The sequence below is a fragment of the Agrilus planipennis genome, unplaced genomic scaffold, assembly GCF_000699045.2.
Source record: "Agrilus planipennis isolate EAB-ADULT unplaced genomic scaffold, Apla_2.0 scaffold25, whole genome shotgun sequence".
In the NCBI taxonomy this organism is placed as follows: domain Eukaryota; kingdom Metazoa; phylum Arthropoda; class Insecta; order Coleoptera; family Buprestidae; genus Agrilus; species Agrilus planipennis.
In genome coordinates this window covers 456,721-481,518 of record NW_020439112.1, presented here as the reverse complement: position 1 = coordinate 481,518, position 24,798 = coordinate 456,721, and the positions used below count along the sequence as shown (strand labels likewise).

The window sequence follows — 24,798 nt, the reverse complement described above, 5'->3', positions numbered from 1 at the left end:
AAGTTTTCTAGATAGTCTGAATGTTTGGTGTGTGTTATTTGTATGATTATTAATTGTACGCAAAATATATACATGTATACTTGTTATATTGTGTTTAATTTGCAATTCCGTCTAAAGTTAGTTCTCTTCTGTTTTATAACTTAATGTTATATATTAATTTTACTACTTTAAATAAATAATATTAAGAATCCTAGAGCGGTGAAAAAATGGTACTAACTACTAAATTAAAGAACGATTTATTTTTAATACAACAACATTAACTATTATGAATATTCAATTAGATATGCTTTCTTGTTTAATTAAAATCAACAGTTAATTGTTTGTCGAAGGGGAACCCATCGTGGCAGCATGGTCTGCTTCATCAACAAGTGTCATTGTGAATCGAGGTTTAATTGGCAAATTTTCGGTCGTTGACGACCTTACGCAACCCTTCTGATTCATAATTTTAACTTTACCAGTATCACTATGCCTTCGACTTGTCTTTTTTGGAGCCTTATCTATCACAGTTGCCATTTCTTTATCTTCGCCACTCAAACATTCTTCACTGGCTCTTCGAAGTTGTTCATTGCTGTCGTTTTCTTCTTTAGCAGTTGTTTTCCCGTGAAAACTTTTAGAAGTCCTCGAAATTCGCAAGGGATTCGTATGTTTTATCTTTATAGAATAATTTAAAGAAATACCGTCATTACAAGAACTAGTGTGCGTTATGTGATGTAATTCACTTCCAAGATTTGTGTCGTCAGTTTGGAGCTGGTCTAGATGTGAAATCGTATTTTTATCATACAGAACATCGTCTGTTGTCAAAATATTTCCTAAAGTAGTAGATGCGTTAGCAGCTGAACTATAATTCATATCTAGCTGGAATGGCGTTTCTTTCTCAATTAGATAACTACTCTCTTTCTTGTTTGATGAACAATCGTCTACAATGTCTTCGGTTACAGTTAAATCGATATCTGCAGTAGAACCCGCCGTTGCATCGTTAGTGTTGAACTCAATATCAGACCCTCCTGAAATTGGAGTGAGTTCTCCGCTGCCATCTAAAAATGTAATAGAATATAATTTTGAAAACCACAAACACCAATCTTGTATGTTACGATCATATGAATGAAAAATCGTTTCTTAGCATACTTACAACTCATTAAACTCAACTCAATCACTACAATTGTACTTATTAGGTATGTGATGCTGATACAGTACAGAGATGTTTAAAATGTATAAAAATATATAAATATAATTACCTTTATCTTTAGGTGAATGTATCTGTTGAAATTGCTGAAATATTTCGCTAAGTTCCACGGAGCTTCTATCGTCTCTGTGAAGTAATTTACCTAAATTTTGATCCAATTCGGAAAAACTAGGATATATTTCTGTCATATTATCCGAAAAAACCCTGCATAAGAAGAGAGAATATTTAACCAATATCGCCTACCCTTCCACTAGAAGTACACAATGATAACAAGAACGAAACAACACCGGAAATGGCAAACGACATACATTAAACAAACCATACACAGAAACAGAACGTAACATTTTTGGTAAAAAAATGAATAATGAAGAAGGAAATGCACATACGACGAAAAGGAAGGGGGGTGTTAAGCAATAATAACAAATAGAATGTTTAAATAAATAAAATAATTGTTTATTATACAAATCATTGTGTGAGCGTTGGTAAAAAGGTACTATTGTAACTACCCGTCGGTGCTGATAATACTAGACGACATTTCACTACTCTCTTTCGATGTTGGATATTGCTCAGAAACAGCAGGAGATGACGGACCGCTGTTGCTCGAAATCAAACTAGGGGGACCACTCCAACCTATACCTGTTGAAATTAACCAATTCACTTTCCATTTAAAAATAAAAATAAATAAATAGAAACTGTAGTTGTAATTTATTGTACGTACACAATTTAAATAATATTTCATAATGACTTTTTTGAATCACTGTTATTGTAAAACAAACACTGAACGCTGCCTGTCTCAACTTCTTCCATGTCTTCGAGCAAGCTGCCAATTTCATATTTATTTTCATTAGAAATTTGATCTTGTACAAGAGAATTATTTGAAGCGGCTCTTCTCAGAGCACCTGTTGTTTTATTTAACAACTTGGACAAATGTTTATTTTCGAACAGAGGATTATTAAAACGGGGTGCATTTTCGTAACTGCGAATCTTCACCACCATTTCATTCGACTTCATCATCGCACCACTACACAATAACGTGGTCGAAGATTTAGACAGGTACTTACTATTATTAGGCGACTGAAGCTTTAACGGAAGGGGTTGTTGTGAGACGCCACTACAACCCGGTGCTGACGTCGATTGTACCAGACTGGTCGGCGTCGGTATAGGAGTAGAAGGGTACTTGGGCGGAGTCGACGAAGGCGTTTTAAATAGGGGCACCGCCGTCATTTCTTCCAGGAAACTATCAATTTGTCGTAAACTTAAAGCGTTGTGTAACGTTTCTAAAGGACGTATTGGAGGGACTCCCCCAATGCCTTCTATAGCTAAAAAAATTGAACGTATGGAGCAACATTTGTCACTTCAAACATAAAAACTCGGACTTTCGCGACCACAAATGGCAGCCACAGTTCTTGGTATCAATCAGAATCTTATATGGGAAGAGAAAAAATCCATACTGTGATCGTGAAAACCGTTTTAAAACAACGAGATTTTTGAAGCGAAGAATAACTTACCGGAAGCACTTGCGGTACTAGGAATCATATCTCTAAGATTGGGCGCGCTCGAACTGCCAGAAATAACAGCCGTGGAAAACAGGGAATTGGCACTACCTCCAGTTAATTTTTTAAAGGTGCCGCCACAACTAAATCCTAACATCTTGAAGTAGCTCATCTGTCCAGCAATGCTGTGACGATGGCGTCGGACACTGCAGCTGGCCTCTAAATCGGTAGTAGGGACCGTTACAAAAGGGACCGGGTGCGAGAATGAGCGAGAAGTCGTTAGAACCTTGGGAGGTGACGTGAAGAACGAAAGGAGATTGGGAGGATTGCGATTAATGTTACAAAAGCAGCAATGGGTGCAGGTAACAGGCGCAGGTTGATGGATGGTGTTAGTAGAAGCGGAAGTAGATGGCAAGCTACCAAATTGAAACGGAACATTTTTTGCATCGTCAGTTTTATTCGAACCCTTTAACTGTTCAAAGTCGGATGGGACATTTTCCGAATCTCTAAACAACGTTTCGTTTAGTTTTTCTAAAAGACAAATTTCTTTCTTCGGTTTTGCGTCATCTATATCTAAAATGTTCGGATCGGAAAACGACCGAATGGTTTGTTTATCTTTCTTTGGTTTCGAAAACGACTTGATCCGCTGATCTTCTCTGTGGTCTTTAGAGAACGTATCGTCCGACTCCCAATTAACTTCTAACGAAGTATCGTCAGTATGCGTATCAACAGTGCTTTGTTTTAGGAAGTTTGAAACGTTATTATTTTGTTTTTCGATGTTTACTTGGCTTAATTCGGATGTAAATAATTGTAAATTCGTAACTGTTAAAGGCATTTTAGTTTCATTATTATCAGGCAATGAATGTCTTCTATCGTCATATTCGGCCTTAAAACTCAATGGAGATTCTAACGAGTGTTCACTCTGTTGATCATACTCAAACGATCCCGATATGGGACTAAGACCTGTTTGTTGATTAACTGAGCGGACACCTCCTATTATAGGTTTGAAAACATAATTTTGAACCGCTTTAATATCTTTTTCGAGATTAATTGGACTGCAAGATAAAGCAGGATGGAAAACAGTGTTGGTAGGTGTAACAGAAAGATCAGTATCGTCGCTAGGACTTTCTGTGTTAATAACATGTGTATGAGAGCGCGGGATGCAAAGAACGGAAATGAAAAAGATGGATAGGGTAGGATGATAAAGTAGAAGAAAAATAGAATTAATAATAGATTATCCATGTGATTTTTAGATAGTTTCATTTCTAATTCAACCTTCGTGGAATCTGAAAGAACGCTTTTTGAATGCCATTAAAATTTTCTCGTAAATCTAACATAGAAATATTCACCTAAGACTAATCAACTTATTACTTAAATATTTCTTTAAATATATATTTGCTTATAAAATTAATTAGACTAATAGATTCCACTGAAGGTCCAGATAGATTAAGAATTCACAGGAAAAACTAATGTAATTATTGTGTTATTGTATTAGTTAATCGAAAAAAAGTTTCATGCGGTTAACGTTATGCACTCTTTCGAATTGTGAAACTTATTATTAGTAAGCACATTCGCAGTGGAATTGATGAAACTTCCAAAAGTTTCTAAACAACGAACAGTTTGATATTTATCGCTCAAAATAATACAGTATTATTTAGAACCAAATTTCAGTTAAAGGGAACGATATAATTGGTTTCAATCTGGTAACTTTTGAAAGTCCATCCACATAATGTGAAAAGTAATTAGTTGGAAACATGAGGTCGTAGGCAGTTTACTAGAAGAAAATCGGGCACAAAATACCTATTCGGGATAAGTATATTTGTGCCAGAAATGCTTCCGTGCAAATAAACAATCTAAACACCACAGACTCGGCACTATTAGACAGATGAGCACTTCAAAACTTAATACTGTCGACTTGTTTTTTGCCATGTCTTATTATCGTTAATTAAGGACAAATCAAAATCTGTTAACATTGGTGTTTCCTCAATAAGTTCGATTATTTAAATAATAATATATGCAATCTATAAAATAGGTTGTGTATGAATGTCCCAATTTATTAATAATTTTTCTAATTGATACAAATATTTTCTAAGATCGCTATAATAAGATAGCGATATAACTTCTAATAAAACATGGCATAAAATAGTACTTAAACATGATTAATGCTGTAAAATTAATATTTGCATTAATTATAATATCTTAAAATCCAATCTTGTAATTACCTCGAATAGAAAATAAAATCAAAATTAAGAACCTATAAATTGAGATAAAAACTTTTTATCATACGTATTGTATTATATTAAAGCTCCAAAAATTGACAAGCTTTGGTTTTTAAGTAAATGTAAGCTTGTTTTTAATTAAGCACCATAGATCCCCATTAATTCCAGACAATTTTATAAAACTGTTCAGTTATTTAAAAAGGTATCTAAATAAACATCAACAAACAATTGGTGCCGCATAGATGTGCTTTTTTTTCTAAGAAATATTCGTGTCTATGCTTTCCTCTATTTCGGAAAATTGTCCAAAAATCTTTTGATTTCCGAATTTCAATATTCATGCACATTGCAAGAATAAAAAGCTTTTCTCACGAAATATAACGATACCTCTGTCCTTTGTTTGAGTGTTTTTGTTTTCGTAGCTTTTCGAACGTGGTTCAGGGCTAGAAGCCCTGTTCGATCCCAGACTTCGACTCTCCTTTTGTTGTGCCAGTTCTTCATTTAATTGTTTTGCCAAATGCATTGCTTCATGACCGCTTACGGTATGGGCTGACCTAAATAAAAATCTCTGAAGTTATCAAATATCTATACTCATTTATTCTGCTTATTTGTAACTGTATTATTAAATAAGCTGGACTTTATATTAAACTTAAAGTTATATCAATTTATTATCATATATCTCTTTGCTTGTAATTTTTTTCTACTTACCCTATTGGAATAGGATTACTTGTTTTAAAACTTTTGGGGGAGTATTCGTAATCTGGTGAATCCGGGGGTGAAAAATCTAAACCCCTGTCTGTATTTTTATTTGACGAAGTGTCTTCTACAGTCTCTTCTTCAATTCTAGATGAACATTTACTTTCTTCGGGATTTTCCGTAGCAGATGTTGTTGAATTCTGTCAAACATCAAAGCTTTGTTAACAAAACGAATCAAAAGCAACAAAACAGATAATAAAAATACTATCGAGTTTTTAAATTTCAATCCATCTTTAACAATAAAATAAAGTTGTTTGGCTAATTATTAATTTCAATTGAAATTAATGTAACTATTTGAATTTAAAATTAAAATATTTATCGACTTTTTATCGCTTACGTTTTTGCTGGTTGCTGAAGAGTCATTTCGGGAATGCGGACGAAATCCTGGTCCTGGTGGTAAATTCTTTTGCACGCAGCAATTAACGCCCGGACTAAAATGTAATTCGACATGGAAACGTTCTTCGCTGCAGGGGTCCTTCGTAGGATCTTCATAAAGCATTATCACGACCTGCGACATGTAATTTAATTCGGAAACCATCGAAATATATTCCATTGCTCTCCTCCATTGCTCGTCTTTTTTCACCTTTTATTCGGTTTGAAAATAAATATTATCAAAGGGATTTATCCACAGAATAAATGTAGTTTTAGAGCACCAACTTTTAACAATACTTACATCAAGTAAACCGCCATATCTCAAGCACGTTATCAGAGAATGGACGTGACTTTCGCTGGTGAAATAAAGTCGGGTACGGACGTGTCTTCCAGGACTCGAAACACCGTGTGAATAACGTGGGTTTAATCTATTGACCGTCTCTTCAGATTCTTCAATATTTCTTTGAAGATCTGCCTTAATCTTTTTTAACAAGGGGGTACAAATTCCCTGGCCGATGGTCAGTTTCTCTTGTACTGTTAGACCATATTCCTATAACATAAATTAAATAGTACATTACGTATCGAGGTCTGAAAAGTGGATATTTCAGACTACGTGTGAGTTGCAAACACGTAGTCTGAAGTATGTACTTTTCAGACAGAGATACGTATACTATTTTTTGTCATGTTTGTGCGAAAAGCTCGTCATTAAATGGATAGTTGGCGAAATAAGATTAAATGATTTAGAGGTTAGAAAGACATTGTCATTGAACAACTGATTTCTGCGCATGCCCATAAACTTGAGCGCATGCGCTCAAAAGACTAATTTCATTTCCTCCCGACTAAAGCACGACTGAAAAGAGGCCATTTCTTCCCTATTTCATAGCATGTAAAACGAGCTTTCCGCGCTAACATGACAAAAAGGGTATTATGTATTAAAATTTAAATAATGCGATGATTTATTATACTTGTGGTATAACGATGTCAGCCAGATACTTTGCATACAAATAAAGTTCTTCAGCCTGTTCAAACTGTAAAGTGTGCTGATTATGTTGCAAATCGTATTTGATACAGTCGTAGATGTCTGGTATTTTGCTGATGTCGAAACGTTTACTTTTAGTACAGAAATCTTTTTCGATCTTTCCCCACCTTCGACCCATTAGTTCCCAAGTTTCTCCATGATAAAGAATTGTATCTGAAAAGAAAGCTTTGTACCTTCAAGAGAGATTTTTCATGTAGAAATGAAAATACCTTTTGTTTTTGGATCGTCCCTTTTAATTCGCACTACATCTAAAAGAGTTTTGATAAGTTCATGGACCTGTCGGCAACATTTAACGGGATTTTTGACATAATCTAAAGCGGTGTTAATGCTGATCGATTGGCATGGATTAATTTTTTCCTTTTCTTCCGGCGAAAACTCCCTATCTAACTGCATAAGTTCGTGTAAACGAGATTTGCACCTACAAATAACATTTCATTTTTATAACACTTTAATTTTGATTAAATTTTGGTTTAAAACACACATGTTTTGATATTTGCTGCTGTCACAGTCATTATCTAGTAATCCGTTTGTGTTTGCACTTTTGACCATTTGTACAAGAATTGGGGTAAGTTCACCTTCGAGGGCTAATAGACCTTTAGCAAATGCTGCCGCTGTCATTTGAACTCGCCCCTCATCTGATGCGTATATCTTCAAATCGTGACGAAACGTCGAATGTAATCGTAAAAGTCCTAATCCCTGTGCACCTGCATATTCACCTGTAAACACAGCAATCCAATTACTCTGTCTGTCTGTTTTAATAAAATATATCAAATAATAAACACGGAGCAACTACTGACAAAGACGACATAAAAAATTGGGTCAAAAATATTACTTACTGTATCAAGTCCAAAAGACTACCTAAATGAGAGTGCACTAAAATAAGTAACTTCGTAAAACGGTGACATGTGACGATTAAAATATCAGTAGGTAAATATGATTTCCAGAAATGTTAATGTTCAAAGATGAAAGTGGGCATATGATATTGAGTTTTAGAAATTATTAAGCTATGCTGTTTCATTTATATTTTTAAATGATAGTATTTTTGTTTTCAAAATCAGTGTAGATGTTGAAATATGTTCTTGAAAAACCAAATAAAACTGCGGCCACAGAGCAACAGAATATAATCTGGAACTTAACTAAAAAAAAAACACAAAAAGCAATGTACGAACCCGCCAAGTGTCTACCTTGTCCCCCTGGGTACATGCAACGAAAAATCCGTCCCAATTCTTCGGCTTGAATACGCCCAGCTGGAGTAAGTTCCCCTCCCCATTTCAATATTAATACTAGCGACGGTTCTGATGGAGCATCTACTAAAAAAGAACTATTGAAACAATTCCTTTCATTTTTCGTTTTATTCTTTTTTTACAGAACGACATAGAGTTCTTTCCATAGATTATCAATCATATTACAAAAAAATTAAAGGTAATTATAACAAAACAAGGACAAAAGAACGAAATTAAAAAACCGAACATGCAAATAAAATAGAAACAAAAAAGAAAGGCGAACCTCCTTGCCTAAACAACGATACTTTGGTTACTGTCTAAACATCACCTTTTTAACTAGAATAAAATGGAATAATAATTAAAAAAAGGTTCGTACTAATGTTCTTTTTACCATCTTCCGAACTAGATCCTCTAGGTCGACCTTTTGGCTGATATTTCATCTGAACTTTGCGATTTATTCCCGAAAAATGTCCGTACCTATAAAAACGAGTAATATTTCAAGTATTAGTTGCAACATTACCATTCAGCTTACATTTCCAAAACACTTTTGAGTTGTTCCAGTTTTCCCTGTTTTTCTTCGATTTCTGGATCAGCTTCGTGCTGTTGTATTTCCGCAAGTAGAGATCGAGCTATGTCTAAGATTTCTTGCAATTGCTTAGGTCTTTTTAACTTTACGTGACCCTGTTTATATCCATCATACTTCTCGAAAATTTCGAAAAATCTATAAATAACTTTTATTTAGTTTAATTCCAAGAAAGCATAAATTATTATTTCTTGCTTTTAGACAACATTGATATGAATAAAAAAATATNTGAATACTGTTACCAACAAGTATTTGGTATTTTATTTTACAAAGTAAAAACTTATAATAAATTTGCATTTCTTGTTCGCTTAAGTAACAGAAGAAATGATGAATATATTTAAGAATATTGAGCGATAAAGCAAGTATTAGTAAATAAAATAGTATATCCTAAAATTCCACATGAAAACACTTTCTTTCTTTAGTCTTTTAGTGTAGGATGACACATTAAATGCTGAAACGCGTTTTGGGTTTCTTAATGTTTTTATGCGAAATTTTGAATGTTTTTAGTCATGTCTTTCCATAATTATAACTTTTTAAAAAAATATTCACCTCTAAGATAACGTCTTCGGGAAAAACCGTGACTTTTATATACTCAAATTCCTGTAGACGTGTGAGAATCTCTTTCATGGGTTTGCTCTGAGATTTTTTTGCCATTGCACACACCCCCACGACAACTTGCTTCCCATTTTCTTCCATGTCGTGGTGAGAAATACTGGTGTCGCTGGAATCGCATAATTCCAAATCTCCCTGTAATTGTAAAAAAAAGAAAACCTCATTAAAATAAATTCATGTAATTTTAATTTAAATTATGTTTAAATTAAACAAATATTTCTATAATGATTACATACGCTACATAAACACATTTTATTAAAATTAATACAACATAACAATAATTATTAATATAGAAAAAAAACTGCTAGGGAGATTCTTGTAGTTCATATACGACTTTTTATATCTATACTTCATAGCTCAAAACACAATAGAATTGGATGCATTTCATTTTATTTATAAAAATTTCAAAATAGTGCCACTTATAAAAAAGAAAAGAGCTACTTGCTTACTTCGGATGTCGGACTTCAACCTTCATTTTTTGTTTGGGTGTCCGATCTCCATGTCGAATAACTGCAACCACACATCTTAGCTCCATCATTTTGCCGAACGTGGTAGGAACTATAGGAGGATCGTCGAGTTGAAATGGTACAGACCATGGAATATGTAATGTCGGGGCCAACTCTCTCAAGATCATATTACCCAAAATTTTCGCGCAATCATCGTAATATTTATTCGAATTCTTTACGAAACTGAAACCGTTAACGTCACACACGAATGATTTACCGTTGGCCCTATAAATACATCAATTGATAAACTTATCCGTATCACTATTAAATTGCAAATAATATACCTAAGCAAATCGAATCCACAAACAGCTTGTTTAAACGCTAAACAAACTTTTCTTGATATAAGCTTCTCTACGTTACTCAAAATAACCGGATATCGTATTTCTTTACCTTCTCTATCCCTTTCTACCTTTCCATCCAAGGCAGGAGACTTTCTCGCTTCTGCATGTGCATAATCGGGGCCCACAGTATACACCTTCAACATACATATTATCTACACCTCAACCAATAATTACAATTTGTTTTGAATTATTACCTTTCTACATACACAAATACAACAAAAAATAAAGTCACGTAAACCATTATTGTAGGTAATCACCCTAATCACTCAACATTATAATACAACTATACATTATAAAATCTAAAGTTAGTTTTTATAGCGGCATATAGGGAAGATTGCGCTTTTCAAATAATGCTGCTCTTGAAGAGACAGAGAGAAATAGAAAGAAAACACAGCTGTCAACCGCTCGATCTGGTAACATTGATCTTGAACAACAGACGCATTGCCATGCAGTTTACGTCGTGAAATTATTATTTTCATTTACACATCATTGGCAACTATTGTAACATTCGCATTTTTTTTATTATTTGCTTTCAAAGTTCCTCGCGCTCACCTTTACATCAGTCCCATCGGTTGGCATGAAATCTTCGTATATATAACTTCCAGTTTTTCTCACCCGAGACTCGGGAGAGTAGACACTGCTCCGGCTGCCGATCTTATTAAAAAACTTTTAAACTAATTGCGTTTCGCCAAATCGTTATTTAATACCTTTCGAAAGAGCCTTTGGCTGCCTCCACCGGCTGACGTTGGGTAATAGATATAAATGTTGTGGTCTTCTGCTGAAACCGGTTTCTCAACAAAAGGTTTATTGAACACGACACCATTAACTTCGACGTGATCCTCCGACTCGATAAGCTCATGATCTATAAAAAAAGACAGAAAAGTACTTTTCAGATTCTTGATTTTTTAAATACAGAATAATTTTTTTGAAATGTAACAATAAATTCTTCGTTACATCTTCTTATAGGTGGATCGTTACTTGTTATTGATTAGAAATAAACTTCTAAAGAAGTTCTAATTGTATTATATATGATATCAGACGAATTGGTAACAGGTTAAGAATATAATATTTCTGTAATGTTAATTTGCATTCCCTGATATAGTTACCTTTTGGATTAGGACTATCCCTATCTAACACTGCATATCTTGGAATTTCGATCCCCTCCGACTCTAGTATTGCATATACTTTTCTTCTATCTTGAATATCGTATTGCATATGTAAATTGTTGATAACATACGGGTTGTGTAATGAAGCATATTGTATGGCCTTGTCTAGGGGAAACCCTTTAGAATGGAACGATATCAAACAATCACATACAGGCCATTCGTCGACAGTTTTCTACAAAAAAGGCAGCACTAACATAAACCAAATACATATTGTTTTACAGTTATGCCATAAACAATGAAAATAACGTTTTCGCAATAAATATTTGTTGACTGTAATTAGACCTAATATTTGATCGTATGAATGTATATATTTGTAGGCAATTTAATGCCTGTTTACAATTACTTTCCTTATCTATTAACCGTATTGCATTATTGTTTCCGGTTACAGTGAGTCTATGAATACTGTTACCAACAAGTATTTGGTATTTTATTTTACAAAGTAAAAACTTATAATAAATTTGCATTTCTTGTTCGCTTAAGTAACAGAAGAAATGATGAATATATTTAAGAATATTGAGCGATAAAGCAAGTATTAGTAAATAAAATAGTATATCCTAAAATTCCACATGAAAACACTTTCTTTCTTTAGTCTTTTAGTGTAGGATGACACATTAAATGCTGAAACGCGTTTTGGGTTTCTTAATGTTTTTATGCGAAATTTTGAATGTTTTTAGTCATGTCTTTCCATAATTATAACTTTTTAAAAAAATATTCACCTCTAAGATAACGTCTTCGGGAAAAACCGTGACTTTTATATACTCAAATTCCTGTAGACGTGTGAGAATCTCTTTCATGGGTTTGCTCTGAGATTTTTTTGCCATTGCACACACCCCCACGACAACTTGCTTCCCATTTTCTTCCATGTCGTGGTGAGAAATACTGGTGTCGCTGGAATCGCATAATTCCAAATCTCCCTGTAATTGTAAAAAAAAGAAAACCTCATTAAAATAAATTCATGTAATTTTAATTTAAATTATGTTTAAATTAAAAGTTATATACATATATAATAATAGCACAGATTGTATTAGAAAGCTTCTTTCTTTTATTAATAAAGGTGTAACAAATTACAAAACGATAAACAGTATTAAATATATCCTTTAAAATCTACCCAAAAGTAAAAAGTATCAGTTTCTGTTTCTTTTTCTTTAAATGTAGGCATTATTTAGTGAAATTTTAAGTCGAGCACGTTTGCACTGACTAAGAATATGATAAAAGCAACTGATAGAATACTTAATGAAATTGTCCCTTGTATAAGTTTATTGGATAGTGTGTGTATATTCGGATATTTCTTTACGACTGTTTTTCGAAAAGATTAAAAAACAAACACGTCAGTTACATTAAATAAGTTAGCAGGCAAACTTCGGATCAAGTACAATAACTTTAAATATTGCGAAATCTACTGATAAGAAAAATAAACTAGATAGGAATTTAATTTAATTTGATAATATTCGCATTCATTTTTCAAAATTTATTAAAGCATTTTCTAAAGATACAGATAGGTTTACTAAACGTTTTAGAATATAAAGAAAGTGCGCAATACACTTTTAAAGCCTGCCAAAGGTATGCAATTAAAAAATACTTTTCTATAATAAAATAAATATAATTTGTAGTTATAGTGGGGACACCTACAGAAAAACAATCATCACAAAAACATTCTAAATAGTTTTCGTTTCCATTTCGCCCTTTGTTCTTGCGCCATTTTTTGAGCCTCCACCAATTCTTTAACCACGGCCACTCCATTTTAAACCTTATTCGTTAAAATTTTATCATTTATTTTAAATAATTATGTTACACCTAGGAACCATCAAATTGATTATACGAAAACGCTACATTAAAAAAAAAATTAACAGGCGATATTGTCATATATGACAATTAGCTTCAAGTTTTTTAACATACAATTAAAGATACCGACTGTATTATATGGACATATATTGTCTGATATTATTCTGGATAATGGTAGAAAATGAAATATATGAATATATTTTTATGTCGCCGTTATTAACAGTTTTAGCTAAATTAATTTTGTCTTAATAAAGGTTGTACAGTCCAATAAGCATAAGCAAACTACCCCTGAAGCATGAAGTTTAGGGACAAGTAGAAAATTAATAATTTCGGAAATAAATAATGAATAAGTTCTAACTGCAATACAGTGCTCACAAAATAAGATGTCTATAGCTGTTGAGACAAATCATTCATGCTTATCCAGCTTTGATCTTTTTATTTAAATTATCAGCCATAAGTCCATTTAAAGTATGCCAATCATATCCTACATTTATAATTAGACAATACATATTAGAAATAGCCAAGTAATTAATGGGATTAAAGTAAATTACTTGTTAATTACATGGCAGAATAATAAGCATGCAAGGAAACTGAAATACCATTTGCAATGACCAATGACCAGAAGAAATATATCTATCAACATCTTCAATTACCACAGCAGGAATACCTTGATTTTCTCCCGGACTATGAGGAGGTGAAGGCATGTTTTTTATTAAGAGATTTATCGCTAAAGATAGTATAGTAATTTGAGAGGTGTAATTTGAATATTGGTTAATATAACTAAAATACAAACATATTTGGACATGTATGAAAAAACTTACTCCTCCTACATAAAATTGAGCTGGTCTGACACTACTTCTCAACCCTTGATAGCCTTGTTCTAGTTCTGTATAAGACATGGTTTGGAGAACACATTCCGGTTTGTTTTCCTAAGTTCACAGTTATTAAAAATTAAATGTAGTATAGACAAAATGAAGTTTTTCAATATTGAATGCTTAAAAGAATAAAATGATTTGAGCAAGTCAGGAAGTATTGATTTAATATTGGTCTCTATTATTGCATTTATTAATCGTTACCATTAAGAAAGTAACGAAAATATACTCAACAATCACATACCTGGAAAAAGATTATTTTGTATTGTAAATGTAATCAAATAACTGTTGCATCATTTTCTACCGTTGGTGAGATCCCACTATAACTTTACCCAAAACAACTAACAGTTGAAATTTAAATAATTATTAGGTTTGTAGATTTATTAAAAATTATTACGTAAACGGTAGCCGATATATTGTATATTATATTTTTATTTTATAGTAATTAAAAATTGAAAACATTAATTGAGGTTACAAGGTAGTTGGGTTATTACCATAGATAACCTAACTCGTGAAGTAATCAAAACATATTTTTTATTATCGAAAACTGAAATAATAGTTGCATTCATTTATCAGAGCGTATACCATGCATGAAAATTAATAACTTTATATATATTATGGTTTAGTAAAAATTAAGGATAAATGGTAAATAACTTCATGAATAAATATAAACTTCTCTGAATACTCCTTTTAAACAGAACTAGGAGGACAACTACATTGAATTTCAGTTCAGTAAATGAGTAGATTACTAGTAAATTACAAATCAGATTCAAGTCAGTTACAATCAGACACGAGCTGACATAACTATAACCTTAAAGTTTGTTGTATTACTACTTATTATTATAAATATATACACATATATATTTGCTATAATTAATAAAAAATAAATGAAATATAAAATAGAAATTGTCAACGATATAACAGGAATTAACGTATTTTAAATGGATTTTGCCAAAAAGCAATTAGAAAAATATGGTTGGAGAGAAGGTATTATAATTTGATTTATTAAGATTTTCTGTTGTTTGACTGCTCAGTTTACTATTAGGGCAAGGACTTGGAAAAAATGAAACAGGAATATCCAAAGCCATAAAGCCTAAATTAAAGTTCGATACCTCGGGCGTAGGTCACAATTCCGCTGATGAATTTAAAAACGATTGGTGGAACAACATCTATAATCGGGCAGCCTCCAATATAGATGTATGTCTACAAGATAAGAATAAATAAAGTAGTAAATTGCGAATTATTCCAGGTATCCGTTAATTCTGACAATAATGTTCAACTTAAGTTAACATCCAAAGAGTCGATAGATATTTCAACAAAAGGCTATATGAAAGGTTTAAAATGTCAAAACATAAATTTAGAATATGGTTCTTTCATAAAAAGATCTACACTTACTGATAAAGGACTTGTTAGTGAAGCAGGCTCCTACAATTTAGATGAACCAAATAAAGTTAATGTAAGAGCATTAACTGATGAAGAACTATTGGCTGCATGTGAAGGAAGAACTGCACACAAGTACTTAATAATTTTTCACTTTTTTTATCCCATTCATTAACGTTTTGGGAGTAATTTATATTGCACTACTATGGATATCTTCAGTTTTGCTGTATGAAATCATAAATTTTTTTTAGAGGTGCAAGACATGGCATAAAACAAAGTGGAAAACTTTCCCGAATAGAAAAACAAGAGAAAATGCTTCTTAAGAAATTAAAAAAGATTTCACTGACTGATAATGATGATACTGGAAGTAGAAAGAATTTAGAAAAGAAACTTAAAAAAATTAATGATCAGAAAGATAAAAATAGAATTGACGATTCAGTTTCAACAAACAGTGTTGAAAGCACATACAAAGAAAAGAACTACCTTGTTTCTTCTCCAGCCAAATTAAATAAAAGTCGTAAGAAACAAAGAAAACGAGTTTCTTTTAATGAAACTGTTACTGAATATCAAACACAAGAAGTTGATTCCAGTCCCCAAAGTGGAACAAGCGATGGAAGTCCATTGTGTAGTACATCTACAATTGCTGTCACTGTTAAACTTCAAGCTGAAAATGACCCTACTCGTTCAGATAAATTAAATGACCAGGATGAAGGTATTGACTGTCCAGAACTGGACTTAAAAAATAGCGACAGCAATTCCAACTCCGACGAATTTGATGTTTCTGTATACAAGGAACTTTCAAAAAAAGAACGTAAAATTTTAAGAAGAAAACTCAAAAAACAAAACGAAAGAAATACAAAGACTGCGATGTTCTTAGACGGTGTAATAGATAAGATGAGCGATGTTGACGTGGACGGGGAAATACAAGAAGTAAACGGTAGATGCCAAAAATGTAGTAAACGTAAATTAAAATTTGAAGTAGATGACTTGGATGAAGCAGATGTGAAGAAAAGTCATTATGAAAACAAGGATGTTAACAGATATAAAGAGAAAAGATTAAGAAAACAACGAAGACTTGAAAAACGATTGAACAAAGTCGTCCATTCGTTGCACAGTTGTAAAATATCTGATTCTGAATGAAAATGTAAGTTACTTAAATTAATCTAAATAATTGTTTCACTAATTAGAAAATGAAAAAAGAATCCGGTTGTTGAAAAGTTCCTATGAATTTTGATAGGATGATTTTTTCTTCATTAAGTTAATAGTTCAGTTCTAACTTTGTATTTAAAGTATCTAAAGAATTTAATTGTTTTGTTGGAGTTCTTATTTACGACTACACTCGTTTTATATGTTTAAATTAAACAAATATTTCTATAATGATTACATACGCTACATAAACACATTTTATTAAAATTAATACAACATAACAATAATTATTAATATAGAAAAAAAACTGCTAGGGAGTAAAATGATTTTTTCGGAATTAATTACGTATTTTATAAATTGTTTAGGTGTTGTACTTATATTGCATTTGACATTAAATAATTAGTTATGTAATAAAGTGTTGTTTTTAGCAGAGTTGCTAGTAAAAGACATATTAGTTTACACAGTTATTATTTAAATTAGCTGGCGTTATGAATATACATATACCATTGATGAATGCACTTTTGTTATATATTTAAGTTTTTTGTCAGCTGAATGTTTTTATGTTTCCTTTAAATAATCAAGCGTTAACAAAATACGTATGTTCAATGTAATTAAACAAATTGCGGGTTTACAATGTCAATAAAAATATAAACAAATTTAATTTCAAAGTAATGTTTTATTAATTTACCCCGGTATTGTTTTTTGTTTCTTACAATAATTTAATGCTCTTAATTTTGTGTCTCCTTACATCGCTCAGCATTAACATTAAAAAAAATAATCTAAAACTTTTAGCTCTTCTTTAGCGAAATACTAAAAAAGTTGTTAGGCACATACTTAAATTTCTTCAAAACTTTTTTAAATTCAAAAAGGCCACTCTTTTTATCGCAAGCTTGTAATACAAAATTGTCAATAATATCAATTTTATACTGCGGTTGATTATTGGATGAATGTGGTACACCTAAGAATTACATAATCCTATAATTACAATTTATATGATATGATATACACAAAAAGTTTTACAAGATTTTTCAAAAATCGGCTGTTTTGTTTTAAAAATTTTTATTTTAAATTGAGTGAATTTGGCAACGCTGGTATATGGGTGTTTTAAAAATTTTATAGGTTATCTTTAAACAGTTTACAGGTTCGTATTTTATGAAAATAATTTCAATGTTTTCTTTTAAAACAGGTAAGATTTGTCAATAATTCTTATGCTAAAATATAATTTTAATAACAAGTATTCTCACATGAGCCGTTTTAAGGTGTATTTCATTCATCAGCCAAAACCAAGTTACTAAATAAATTAATGTAGCATTGTATTAAATTATTTATAAAATATTTGTTATTAGTATTTCAGTTACAATGATTGAAACACATTATAAGAACTTTCCAAAAATACGGTCCACTCTTCAAGCAACTGTGTTGCTGAGAAATGTTACAACTCTACTAATAAGGACTCTTCAATTTGATATATCTACATTCATCTCAACATCATTATCAGTCATATATTGTACAGAAAACTCAAAAGCATACAGTAATAGGTATATAAATATGATTAGTACAACTTTTCAAGCGTTCGTAAACTTAAGAAATAGTTTTCAGGCTGGCAAGAAGGTACTGGGTTAATATTCCTATCATTTAACAAAAGTGCTACTGTAAAAATGTTACTCACATTTTGTGGAAACAGCATCATGGGACGCTACTACTATTTTAAAAACTTTAATAACTGCATCCATGTTGAAGCAAGGGAACGGTAGGTGTTAAATAATTTCTTAACATAGGTGGTATGTTTATAATGTACCATATTATTGGAAACTATGCAATTTTCAGCATATATTAATTTAAATTTAAGCAATTTGTTTTGAAAAGTTGAACATATAATTTTAACATTTGAGTAACTAATCACAATCAAAGTTTTATTTTGTAATATAAAGAAAACCAACTTTTTTCTTCAATTTTATTTTATTTTAATAATTGAATGGTAGAATTAAAACATAAGATATTTTAATCCACATACCTTTGAAAATTTTAATTAAACTTGGTCACACCAAAACAAATAATTAGCTACCTTAATCAAAAGTACCACTTTTTGATCACAGAACATGTTAAAAGTGATATACTATTTATAAGAATGTGACTTTAATTAATAGGAAATGCTGTGTCCATTTGATTAACAATTAATTTAAAATAAGTTTCATGCAGTTTTCTGTTGGCAAACTAATTATTTTTCTTTAAACAGTTTTTAATATATCAGGGAGCAATACATACAGTATCTGCGTAATACAATAACTGAAAAATCTGATGACTATTTAAATACAGATAAGGAAGAGTTTACTGACGTTGAATGAAAAGTAAACCAAAAATGTGTCTTTATATTAATACGAAATGCGATAATTTTTTTATCTTATTTCTTAAATGTATATTGTCTTTAACAGTTCGCAGGAGGTGATATACATGTGTACTACACATGTACCTTATCAGTTACACTCATAATAAATTATTATAAATATGAGCAAGAGCAAATTCAACGAGTGTCACTTATTCAAACATTTCAGTTATATAAAATTGATTGTGGGTTGTATACAATAACCGAACATGGTCATCAACCAAAATTTTTCCTAAAGATTCATTTTGAAATTCGCCATTATCTCAAATCATACTTTACGTAGACTTTATATATGTACCTAACTATACCTATCCAGATCCTATGTGTATAATTATATAAATTCTATAATACTAAATTACTACCATTAAAAATGCAACCATTTTATTTATTATCATTTCTTGAAAGTTCGATTTTGGTTGGGAACGTTGCTCTGGTTTAAAATAAAAAAAAGACTTGCATGTTTCACTCCCTCCACTTGCTACTACTATGGGTATTTATATTGCCCATCATTGGTTGTGTATTTTCGATAGGCTGAGTAATTTCGTATAGTGAAACTTAAACAACTTTTACTGAATCTAATAATTGATCATTAAAAAAAATTTTATTACTTCTCACTGGGCTAATCTGGTGTACTTTTATTTAACGTATTTCAAACAATTAACCAGATTGATAATTTATCCACAACAAAAATAATTGGGTCTTGAAAATCAAGTTGGACAAAACATAAAATATTTTCCGGTATCAAAACGAATATGTACAACGATATTATGAATTTGTTATTATACATTTAAAAACTCCAAACAACGGCAAAATACTTTCTATCTGTAACTAGTATTTTCTTTTTTGAAAATATAAACCTCAGATATTTTAAATATTTCCCTGTCTGTAAAAATTTTTTATATAAACTTTTGTCTTGATACATTTTTTGGAAATTAAAATTAAAAAGCTGGGACTCCCCCGACTTCTTAGTCCCTGTACTATTTTATCCGTGGCGGACACTTATTCTGAGTAAAAATTTCGATCATACATCATATTACATTTAAAATAAATACAACTGCTCTTTTTGAAAACTTACAAAGAAATACATGTTAAAAAAGTTTAATACATTTATTTTTCAGATGCATTAAACAAGTAGTTGTATTATAATAAAAAAAAAACAAAGACTTGCTGTACCAATGTACCAATTTTAATCAATCAAATGGTGATGTTTCAAACGGATTGATCATTTCATAAGAAATTATTATGATTTTTTTAAAAATTCCTTGTATAGCTGTAAAATTTCCAAAGTACTCCTATATTACGTAACGAATCTCAGGTGCTATTTGAAACACTTGTATTTAGTTAAAGAATTTTTATCAAACAAGGGAAATCCGAAGCTATCGTAAATTTCAGAACATACATTGAACTGTTTGGAATAGCTCTTGAAGTCTCTTACTTCATTGTTTTCGCCTGATATTGTCTCTTGAGGCAGCCTTTAAAAAACATTCGTTTATGTAAAAAAATGGAAAAACCCGAAATGTGATGTGTCCGAACGCATAAGCAAACAATAATTTACTGCTACATTTTTAAGTTTTATTCAAATAAACGACAAATAAATAAAAGTCTTTTTCATTAATTTTTTTAAGGAATGATAAGACGAGGAGCAGGTGTAATTAACAGTAAATTACGTTAAGTAAATATATTTATTGTTGCAATTATCTTACGCTTTTAACTAATACGGTTTTGTCAGAAACATATGATACTATTTTATGACAAGATACACACATTCTGATGAGAATGAGGTATAAAACGAAGGGTACATTCAATATTAAGTTAGTTATAGGTTTAGGACAACCTACAGACGTTCACATTTGGAAAGTACTTTTAAAGAAACGCTGACGAAGTTTAAATCATGTCTGCAGATTTGAAGAGCAAGCAATGGCCCCAAGTTCTAGCTGCTGTTACATGTAAGTGTCTAACATTAATTAATAAACAAAAAAAATAAGTGTGCTCGGAGGGCTCAGAACCGTGTTGATTACTATAAGATTAACTATTTCAAAAATTGATTATTTTAGTCCATAATTTTCGAATATAAATAAGAACTAAAACTAACGATATTCATTAGGATTCTGTAGTAAAATGAGAATGAAATTATTTTAGAGAGGCTTGCTATTGTTAATAACATTTTATTTTTTTAGGTGCCATAAATGCCTTTGGCATGGGATTACAGTTCGGCTGGCCCCCTCAAGCAATTCCAAAAATTCTTTCGGACGAATTTCCTTCACATGTTACAAGCGATGAGACTTCGTATATTCTTCTTATCGGTCCTTTGTCGTACATCGTTGCGGCTCCCGTATTTGCATCCCTTGCTGATATTATTGGAAGGAAAAAATGCCTTCTCCTTTTGGCCATTCCTCAATTAATTGCCTGGATCTTAATAGCAAATGCAAAGACGGTCATGGTCCTTTATATAGCCAGATTGATCGGTTCGGCCTTCGAGGGAGGACTGTATGCTGTGTACCCCATGTATTTGGGTGAAATTTGTGAACCGAAAGTAAGAGGAGTGCTGGGATCTTCTTTGTCAGTTTCAATTCTTTTGGGCCAGGTCGTAATGACAGCTTATGGTTCCTATACATCCATAACCGTTTCGGCGTATATAGCCTGTATTTCCCCTATACTTTTTCTCTTGACATTCTCTTGGATGCCTGAATCTCCTTATTTTTTCCTGATGAAAAATCGAGTAAAAGAGGCCGAACAATCCCTGAAAGCATTGAGAAAAATGGATAATGTGGAGAAAGAACTGAACCAACTAGAAGGAGATGTTAAGAGACAAATGTCCGAAAGTAACAGTATTAAAGACCTGTTCATGATTGATAGTAATAGAAGGGGTTTGGTCGTCATGTTTTGTCTAAGGACTTTTCAACAGCTATCTGGTATAACACCGATTGGTTTCTATGCCCAAATAATCTTCAAAGAAGGTGGTGATTTCCTTTCTCCAGAAATTTGTTCTATAATTTACTTCTTGATACAAGTAACTGTTGCCTCTTTGGCAGCTGCAGTGGTCGATAAATTTGGAAGGAGACCGTTGTTTATGACATCTAGCTTTACTACTGCAATAATTCTTTTCCTTTTGGGCGTTTATTATTATCTTAGCAACCTCGGTTACGATTTAACTAGTTATAACTGGATGCCGTTGGTGGGTATGATCTTGTACGTTATTTGCATGAGTTTTGGAATTTTGGTTGCCCCAAATTTGATGGTGGGAGAAATGTTTTCCACTAGAGCCAAAGCAAAAGCCTTAAGTATCTGTTCCATACATTTTGCCATTTTGATAAGTATATTGACACAAGTGTTTCATCTTTTACAAAAGAATTTTGGCATAAGTTCGCCATTTTTTCTTTTCGGGACCTGTACGATGTTTGGAGTGGTATACGGGCACTTTTGGATGCCAGAAACAAAAGGGAAGACGTTAGAAGAAATACAACAGTATTTAAAAGGGCGAAGGGATACAAGAAAATCAAATGCATATAACGGTTTTGAAAATAAGGGTAACAATATTTGTGAGAAATAATTGTTAGGTAATTTCGAATTTTACGGAATTGTAAACGGAAAAGTTTGAATGAAAAATAGATGTAACTTTTTATTTTAATGTATAAAACGAAGGGTACATTCANTTAAGAAATAAAAATGCTTTTTTATTAAGTTATAATTATTATTGTAATAATCTAATTTGTTTGATACAATTAAATGGTGCAAAAATATATTTGAAAAGAAATTTTTACGTGTCTGTTTCTACTGAAACAGGATAAAAAAAACTTAATCGCTGGAGAGGTAGATACCTTATCGGTAAGGCCCGGTGTAACACGGAATACTTCGGTTACAGAAAATCTCAGTAGATGGCGATATACTACCATAATTAAATATTAAGAAGATATTTATATTAATTACATAACAAAGTTTTTAATTAATCAATAGATAAGGTGTAATTTTTCAGTATTATTTATTAATTAACTTGCCAGCATGGATTCACATCCCACATGATGGAGTGGTTTTCACTTTGACCAACTTTGACATTTAGCAAACATAACCTGTAATTTAACGTGCTCTGCGGTGTTTTTGTGGTCAATATAATTTAAGTGAATCCGGAAAATGGACTTAATTCAGGACGAAAAGGCATGAAATTTTTTATATAATAAGTTCTACGATGTTGAGAACATTATTTCAGAATAGAACATTTATACCAATTTTTCAACAGGCTTTTTATAACTTGGTTTGTAACAGTTACATTTTTTTCTGATGTAAGCCCGTTCTAAATTGCATTACAACTGGCTCGTTTATTTTATGTGTATATTTGTTATTAAATATATTCATAAATGTCTTAAAAAGTACAATATTTTTTTGTAATTTAGAATACAAAGGTTAAAGCAAAAAACAAGAAAGGTGCTGGTGACAATAAAACCAACATAAAGGAACTTCAACCATGGCCTTCATTCATTCAAGATCGCCTAACACTGTGGGATAAACTAAAAAATCAGTATGAAGCTGAACTTGCTTCAAAACCTCAAACATCTATCAAAGTTACCTTGCCAGATGGCAAAGTTGTGGATGGCACTTCATGGAAAACAACAGCTTATGACATTGCTAAAGGCATAAGGTTAACAATAAAAAATGAAATTTTACCTTATTTAATAAAGTAATTTTTTTATTAGTCAAGGTTTGGCTGATAATGCAGTTATATCCAAAGTCAATGGTGTACTTTGGGACTTGGATCGACCTTTAGAAGAAGACTGCAAGGTGGAGTTGTTGAAATTTGATGACCCAGAGGCACAAGCAGTATTTTGGCATTCTTCTGCTCATATTTTAGGAGAAGCCATGGAAAGGATGTATGGTGGTTGTTTATGCTATGGTCCTCCTATAGAATCTGGATTCTACTATGATATGTTTTTGGATGATAAAGGAGTAATTATATTAAAAGATATGAATATAATTTGTTGTTTTCATGCAATTTAGTTGAAGATCTTTGTTTTATAAAATAAACTTGTGTTTAGGTATCCAACTTGGACTTTCCTTACATGGAAAATCTAATCAAAACTATTACAAAAGAAAAACAACCATTTGAAAGGCTGGAATTGAAGAAAGAAGATTTACTAGAAATGTTTAAATATAATCCATTCAAAGTTCGTATATTACAAGAAAAGGTTAATACCCCCACAACTACCGCATATCGTTGCGGCCCCCTCATTGATTTATGTCGGGGACCTCACGTCAGACACACTGGCAAGATCAAGGCATTAAAAATTACTAAGGTTTTTGTTTTGTCTGCAATCATAAAAAGTTTTTTCTATCATTTAATTAATTTTAGAACTCCTCAACTTATTGGGAAGGAAAAGCTGATGCTGAAACATTGCAACGAATTTATGGTATAAGTTTTCCTGATCCTAAGTTGCTTAAGGAATGGGAAAAGTTTCAGGAAGAAGCTGCAAAACGAGATCATCGCAAAGTGGGAAAAGTAATAGAGTTTTTGACAGGCTTATCTTTATGCAAATTGTAATAAAAATTGTTATAGGAACAAGAGTTATTCTTTTTTAACGAACTGTCGCCAGGGTCTTGTTTCTTCCTTCCTCGAGGAGCTCACATTTATAACACCCTTGTTAATTTCATAAGATCAGAGTACAGGAAGCGTGGGTTTCAAGAAGTGGTTTCTCCAAACATCTATAACGTGAAGTTGTGGCAAGTTTCTGGTCATTGGGAACACTATGCTGTAAG

The 24,798-nt window shown here is 31.8% G+C and overlaps 4 protein-coding genes across 24 annotated transcripts in view; 3 read left to right on the top strand and 1 right to left on the bottom strand.

Moving 5' to 3' along the window:
- Window positions 1-217: 217 nt before the first annotated feature.
- Window positions 218-14,643, bottom strand: LOC108739032 (inositol hexakisphosphate and diphosphoinositol-pentakisphosphate kinase 2). Of its 14 annotated transcripts, XM_025977663.1 has the most exons (23): window positions 14,389-14,643; window positions 14,094-14,201; window positions 12,207-12,404; window positions 11,431-11,662; window positions 11,032-11,186; window positions 10,877-10,990; window positions 10,268-10,458; window positions 9,927-10,208; window positions 8,815-9,003; window positions 8,659-8,759; window positions 8,229-8,369; window positions 7,541-7,775; window positions 7,269-7,477; window positions 6,986-7,212; window positions 6,322-6,570; window positions 5,986-6,231; window positions 5,601-5,788; window positions 5,280-5,446; window positions 2,692-3,804; window positions 2,245-2,502; window positions 1,690-1,819; window positions 1,236-1,387; window positions 218-1,034 (listed from the first exon to the last, which is right to left on the bottom strand). In XM_025977663.1, exons 2-23 carry the CDS (start codon window positions 14,169-14,171, stop codon window positions 313-315), a joined length of 5,577 nt encoding a protein of 1,858 aa, XP_025833448.1. In that variant the 5' UTR covers window positions 14,172-14,201; window positions 14,389-14,643; the 3' UTR covers window positions 218-312. The 14 variants fall into 14 exon arrangements, with proteins under 14 accessions (XP_025833448.1, XP_025833441.1, XP_025833445.1 ...); XM_025977656.1 differs by lacking the exons at window positions 14,094-14,201; window positions 14,389-14,643 and adding an exon at window positions 13,872-14,081; XM_025977660.1 differs by lacking the exons at window positions 14,094-14,201; window positions 14,389-14,643 and adding an exon at window positions 13,120-13,850 and having other exon boundaries at window positions 8,244-8,369.
- Window positions 14,644-14,805: 162 nt separating this feature from the next.
- Window positions 14,806-17,331, top strand: LOC108739558 (G patch domain-containing protein 4). Its single transcript, XM_018473518.2, has 4 exons — window positions 14,806-15,131; window positions 15,190-15,341; window positions 15,394-15,659; window positions 15,776-17,331. Exons 1-4 carry the CDS (start codon window positions 15,086-15,088, stop codon window positions 16,662-16,664), a joined length of 1,353 nt encoding a protein of 450 aa, XP_018329020.1. The 5' UTR covers window positions 14,806-15,085; the 3' UTR covers window positions 16,665-17,331.
- Window positions 17,332-17,755: 424 nt separating this feature from the next.
- On the top strand, window positions 17,756-22,676 carry LOC108739530 (facilitated trehalose transporter Tret1-like). 5 transcript variants are annotated; one of them, XM_025977669.1, is made up of 5 exons: window positions 17,756-17,856; window positions 18,017-18,208; window positions 18,270-18,420; window positions 20,876-20,999; window positions 21,231-22,676. In XM_025977669.1, the coding sequence occupies exons 4-5, from the start codon at window positions 20,945-20,947 to the stop codon at window positions 22,601-22,603; spliced, it is 1,428 nt and encodes a 475-aa protein (XP_025833454.1). In that variant the 5' UTR covers window positions 17,756-17,856; window positions 18,017-18,208; window positions 18,270-18,420; window positions 20,876-20,944; the 3' UTR covers window positions 22,604-22,676. The 5 variants fall into 5 exon arrangements, with proteins under 5 accessions (XP_025833454.1, XP_025833453.1, XP_025833455.1 ...); XM_025977668.1 differs by having other exon boundaries at window positions 18,263-18,420; XM_025977670.1 differs by having other exon boundaries at window positions 18,263-18,420; window positions 20,870-20,999.
- Window positions 22,677-22,979: 303 nt separating this feature from the next.
- LOC108738091 (threonine--tRNA ligase, cytoplasmic) overlaps window positions 22,980-24,798 on the top strand; it is a 9,791-nt gene continuing 7,972 nt past the window's right edge. The window contains exons 1-6 of one of the 4 annotated variants that reach the window (XM_025977648.1): window positions 22,980-23,205; window positions 23,442-23,686; window positions 23,742-23,991; window positions 24,081-24,338; window positions 24,395-24,541; window positions 24,599-24,696. In XM_025977648.1, coding sequence (XP_025833433.1) covers window positions 23,182-23,205; window positions 23,442-23,686; window positions 23,742-23,991; window positions 24,081-24,338; window positions 24,395-24,541; window positions 24,599-24,696 — 1,022 coding nt within the window. In that variant the 5' untranslated portion in view covers window positions 22,980-23,181. The other 3 variants (XM_025977647.1, XM_025977646.1, XM_025977649.1) reach the window with 3 other exon arrangements.